Source organism: Lagopus leucura, unplaced genomic scaffold (genome assembly GCF_019238085.1).
Source record: "Lagopus leucura isolate 7727_CA_CO unplaced genomic scaffold, USGS_WTPT01 Super-Scaffold_702, whole genome shotgun sequence".
Taxonomy (NCBI): Eukaryota; Metazoa; Chordata; class Aves; order Galliformes; family Phasianidae; genus Lagopus; species Lagopus leucura.
In genome coordinates this window covers 7,635,194-7,641,193 of record NW_024962254.1, presented here as the reverse complement: position 1 = coordinate 7,641,193, position 6,000 = coordinate 7,635,194, and the positions used below count along the sequence as shown (strand labels likewise).

At 42.3% G+C, this 6,000-nt stretch overlaps 1 protein-coding gene across 1 annotated transcript in view; it reads right to left on the bottom strand.

Annotated features, from left to right (window-relative positions):
• Window positions 1-1,708: 1,708 nt before the first annotated feature.
• The window catches only part of FAT3 (FAT atypical cadherin 3), a 361,473-nt gene continuing 357,181 nt past the window's right edge, over window positions 1,709-6,000 (bottom strand). The window contains exons 28-29 of the mRNA XM_042862629.1: window positions 3,793-3,828; window positions 1,709-3,167 (exon numbers count right to left, since the gene is read on the bottom strand). Of these exons, the coding sequence (XP_042718563.1) occupies window positions 2,548-3,167; window positions 3,793-3,828 (656 nt within the window). The 3' untranslated portion in view covers window positions 1,709-2,547. The remainder of the gene's footprint in view (window positions 3,168-3,792; window positions 3,829-6,000) is intronic.

Below are 6,000 nucleotides of genomic sequence, written 5' to 3'. Positions count from 1 at the left end.
GTATTTATGCATATTTTACTAGTAAAATTCACTACCAACAAGATATTACTGAGGCAACAAGCTTGGTAAGAAACACTGATCTTTTCTGTATGGCAGCTGCTAAGCTTCTGTGGTGCTCTCCCTTGGGACACTTTTGATATGTCCCAGCACAGTTTTGATATCAGTGTCTTGGGCTTACTGCAGAAGAATGATGATAAGAACACTTCATAAATAACTGGGGGCTAAAAGAGAATTAATTGCATGACAGATAAAAATGTCTCACACCAAAACTGAGTAGGAGCAAAACCTCATGTAAGCTACAAGCAGATGTTGAAAGAGTACCAAGCTCTCAAAAACATTATGCCACCTTTAAAATTACTTGGTGACAACTAAACTTCCAGCTTTGCTTTTTCACTCAGTTGTTCCTAACCTTGAAGAGATACCAATCTAATTCTTGCATCTGCTTTTCTGCAACACTGACTTGATGAGCAATGCACATCATCCTCTGTCTGCGCTTTGAGGCTTGCCAAACCACTTCATAGCTCATTGGCAAATCACAGAATCCCTCAGTTCTTGTGATACAAATTTCCATTATTTTTTCTTGAAAATGAGAGGGAAAGAGAGGTGAAATGTACTGTGAGCACATTCAGAATATAACACTGCTACAGAAGCATGTTCACTTTGAGAAGACCAAGTGACATTCATAAATTCAATGGACACGAACTATTGGCAGACAAGTACTTGACAATACTTGTACGTGCAGTATGTGGTCCTTCCAAAAGCTCACTCAATTCACAGACCTGTATAATAAGCTGTTTTCCAATAAAGAGTCACTGCATGTCATACCTGCTTCTAAGAATTTTAGAAATCCCGTTTTATTAAAAGTGTTACAAGCTGTAATTACTTCAATTATATTCTATTAACGATTTCTTTTTGCTGGGGGTGATTTGTGAATAAAAAAACCCACAACTTAATTCTGTGTGAAACTCCGCTCAGTCAAAAACACATCCGAGAACACAACTGCTGAAACCATTCCATTAACGTGTTTGAACAAGAGGCAGGATATGGAAAGTGGCATAAGAAATCTGTTAATGAATCTATTCATTAATAACAAGGACACGCATTCAACAGCTTTTCAAAATGACTGAGTGATGCCATGGCAGGAATGGATGAATGTCCAGCAGTAATGCAGACTACAGACTCACATTCATTGTACAAGGTATAAAGATGATGTAAAAAGCAGCAGTTAAACATTTTCTGCACTGAGCAATGGGTATGTATACACTGAGTGCAAATCCACATTTCCATGTTGCACTGGGCTGTTCAGGCCAATCACTGCGAAAGGCCATTTACTCCAACCAGGCTGAGGGAAGCGTAAGATCACAGTAATGCTGCCGCTGTCTTCATTCCACAATGACATCCTGCTGTCTGCAAACAGCCTTTGGAAATTCTCAAATCCTGTGAAATCACATGGACATCCAGCAGCAAATCTACAGTCAGATTCCTTGTACGACCCATCCGTGCAGTTCCACCAACTGATCAGTTTGCAGCAGCTGAGAGCTCTTCCCATAAATACTATGGATGGACATTTGCCAAATGATGTTAAACTAACAATCTGAGATGATAGCAATGTTTTATGCAACTTAATTGCAACTAATTTTACTGCAATAATTCCAGCATGATGACTGCTGCTGAAGAAGAAATTGCCCAAAGAAAGAATTAAAAAAAAAAAACCAACATCCGTGTTACACAGATACCCTAGGTTTCCAACTGCTTTCAGATCCATGTTCACACGTCATGCAGCAGTCAAGGGAAGTTCTCACCAGTGAAGTTGTACACATATGTCTGACACCGTGTTGAAAAATGGCAACCAAAGTGGGCTGATTTAGAGGGAATATATGCTGTACATGCGTTGCTGTATATGTGCATGAAGTAGAATGAAATATTATGTAACAAAGGAAACCGTAGACAAATATTTATGGACAAATGACTATCTCTGATATGTCAATTTGTAAATGCTGTTCTTTAAGCCATCTGATGTGATGTACATAGCAGCCTCAGCGATCAATTGCTTTCACTCTTTCACTGACAATATTTCATGCAACATTGCCTCTTGGAATCATCCATACCAGTTCTTTAATACTGTAGGAAGAACATAACACTGTAACACTTTTAATAATACAACAACGACAAAAAAAAAAAAACAACCCCAAACCCTAGGTGGAGGTGGGAGGGAGAAAAAGAATTTATTCAGCAATGAGATCATTTTCCCCTTCCTCATAAGTTTTACTCTTGTAATAAATAGAAGGTACACACTCACCCGATTGTCTGTAACAATTTTGTAATGTGTAATACTTAACACAATTGGTCTCTTCATGTCTGCACATACAATACCATTTCTGAACAAGTTAATAATGGGTTATACTGTGTTTTTGCATTGCCCAATATATATAGATACACCTTCAGCAAAATTTCTTCTCAATATTTATACTATTAATTGGATCAAATGACAAAAAAAAAAAGAAGAAAAAAAAAGAGGAAGAAGAGAAAGAAGAAGGGAGCTTCCTTTTACACTTGTGTCTGATGCTGGGTCTCCACAAATGGAATGTGCACATTTTCTAGTTTGAGTTCCTCCACGCTTTCAAAGTCACTCATGGCTACTTCGGAGTCATCAAAGCCGCAGCTGGCTGAGACGTCAGAGGAGGAGGCATCTAGAGAGTTGTGCAAGGTTAAGGGCATCTTACCTGCACTAACGTTTTCTGTGTTCTGACTTGGGCCAACAGCAAAAGTACTAAACTCATTCCCAGTCTGAGCCCCTGTGGTGTCTGTCTCATGGGGGAACTGGTGAGGAGGGAGGTATTGGCTGGGGTGGAAGTGCGGCCGTCGCCGGCAGTCGGGGCTGAGAGTATTTGCCATCGAGACCGGCTGTGAGGGCGGGAGGGTTTCGTACTGGTCTGGGTAATCCTCTGGAAGAGGAGGTGGTAACTGGTCCTGGCTCAGAAACTCCTCTTCGTGAGGGGGTGGGTAGTCGCTGTCGATGTCGTAGCCACCAAGATAGTAATCCGTCTCCAGCTCTCTGGTGCTGCCGTGATGAGCCGAGCCTCCGTCCGCCGTTTCAAAATTGGGCACTTCCTCTATGTCAGATAAACGAGCACTTGGCATCCAGTCTGAGGTATCCCAATGGTACGCTGGAAAGAGAATCACAGCAGTGAGGACAGGGCCGCTAATGACCAGGGGCGACCGGCATGCACTCGCTAAAGAGCAAACTCTTAATCCTAAATACACATTTAAGTCACAGCATGCGTCAGAGGCTGTCTGCATGGGTCAGCCATGCTCTGACCCAATGGATAGGACAGAAGGACTACACGGTATGGCGATGCAATTGCAAACAAGCAAAGAAACAAACCACGGCCACTCAAAGGCAGTTCACGTTGCAGGATGCTACTAGGTTGCATTAGAAACTATGAAGCTGAGAAATCAAAATGACAAAAATCTCTGAAACAATGCTTTTCAAAGTTAATTGAAGAAATACATAAAGGAAGTCAGCATGCTTATGGTATCATATCTAAACTCCCCTTCCACCTCCAGTGGCTTTGTTTCAAGAAAGTGTGTAGGCAAACAATCTGATCGACTGAGAGACTAAGAACTGGATCCTGAAATAACGAAGTGGCTGGCCATTCTCATGCAGCATTTGCAACCCAACAGAATTCAAACAAAAGAGGACACGGGAAACAGTAAAAGAAAAACAGACCAAGTCAGTGCCCTCCCACCCTAGCACAGTCCAACAGGCAGAAAGGGTCCCCAAAAAATCACCTCTGTTGTAGTTCTGTCCTTGGTCCATGACAGACACTGCCAGATACAAAGTGAAAAGTAAAAGCTGGTAACTAGGAGCTTGTTACCAGCATGGACTTACATGTGAAAATATAAAGCTCTGCATGCATATTTCTAAAGTACAGCTGGCTCAGTGTTGTTTTAATAGGATTTTAAATTGTTCCTTATTTTAACATACAAGATAAGCTTGCCCAGTCAAATGCAGACATACATAAAGAAATGATTATGTCATGTGCATCATATTCCTATTCTATCATATCTTAACTATTTACCCTCACTGAACAGATATGAAATTACATTAGAGCTGGAATTCTTAGTACAAAAAGGGCTATCCACCATCTGTATGGTTTATAATTGCAAAGTACATTTTTCTTTCACTTGTTCACTTTGAAACAGAAAAATAAGAATCTACCATTCTCAGGGCCGGTTCAAACAAATCTGGGCCCACCTGGGCTCAGATACCATGGTGATGGGCACGGTATAAGAACCTGAATAGAATAGAATACAAAGCCATTTAATGGGGCCATCAACTACAATGCTCCGCAACCCCATACCCACCTCCCACCTGCACTGCCATGCTAGCTGGTGGGGAGGGAGGCATTCCAGTATGGAGAGGGTGCAGGGGTTGGGGAGAGAGCAGGGGAAGAGGTTCCATGTGAGAAAAGAGCAGGGAAAAAGCTGCAGCGCTTACTAGATGAGATGGTTCTTGTTCAACCACATGTTATTTGGCTTCATGCAAGAACTGACTGGACGAGGTCTCTGGACTGCATCGCTGGAGGAGGCCTGTCCAGAAGAACTGCCTTTCATGGCACGACAGGGTTTCCTCTCTTGGGCTCAGCCACAAAAGAGGGCAGAGCAGACAATTCTCCAGGCCTCCATCTATTAACACCACTCATGACCTGGTTTATCATCACATAAGCCATGTGATGATGGTGATTTATTTGTTAGCTCATTAGCCAGATAGTGGCATTCTGCCTGCTCTGCATTAGCCTGGGCTGAGTAGGGCTCCGGCTACTGCAGCTTTAGCAGCACTGTCTGAACCGGCCCTAACCACTCTTCTCCTTTCCTCTAATTTCTCATAGTGGACGCTGCTGACTTTCAGAATAATGACATTGCCCCTGAGATGCGCCTGGTCCCTCCAAGCTGCATGACTTCAGGATCCAGGAGAACCTCACTAATACTGACCTGCAACACCTGCAGAGCTGCATGGGGAAGGAGCTCTGTTCCCTCCCGTGGCAGCCATTCTGCACCCATTATTGCTGCACAGCTTGTGAAAATAATGACTCTCAGAGAAGGGACTGGGAAGTGGGCAAAGCACTTTGAGTGACAGCCTTTTGAAAGCACTGCCAAGCTGGCTTTTTATGACCTGTGAAGCATGATAGGAAGCCAGTGTGTTTGCTTATGTTTTCCATTAGGAAGACGGGGCCAATTACAGCGACTGTGCTTTCTTTTCAGGGGTATTTTCTTTTTTTCTTTTTCTTTTTCTTTTTCTTTTTCTTTTTCTTTTTTTTTAATGATTAGAACTAACTTTCTGAGTTAACCTTGGGTAGTTCTTTCTATGAAGTAGCAAGTAGAATGGCCATCTTACACTTCAGAAAATCAGTAAATATACTATAGACTATATTTTGGACTTTGAGGTTAGCTGGACTTGAGTCAACATTTTCCCAAAGTGAGGACATATGTTGTATAAATAAATAAAACAAATACTTATCTTTGTTATATCACATTTCCTCAGTGCTTTGTTGGAGAACCAAATTGTAATGTAAGGAAATTAGTTCACTTGTAGTGAAATGGGTCTAAGATTACACAGAGGTCAATGGCAGAGCTGTATGATGGGCCCTCGGACCCAGTGCCACATTCTGTTCAGTACACACATGAAGCCCAAGGGAAAAGCAGTGGTGGCCAGGCTGCCTTGCTCCATGGGATGAAGGGAGCTGTGTCTGTACATCATCTATTTGATGTTATTACCTGGGAGAAACCAGCTACCTGCCCACCACCACTTTGTTGCCCTCCGTATAGTCCCAATGGAGTGTGTAATCCAGTTTAATCACAGTTTGGGATACTTTACAGATACCTTTTGGCATCTTCTGCTTCACATCCTCTGCAGATAGGATAATCTCAGTGATTTGGCTTCATTGTCAACCTCATCCTACGCTCTCTGAAGGCTATGGCAATTAGGCAAACGAGAGA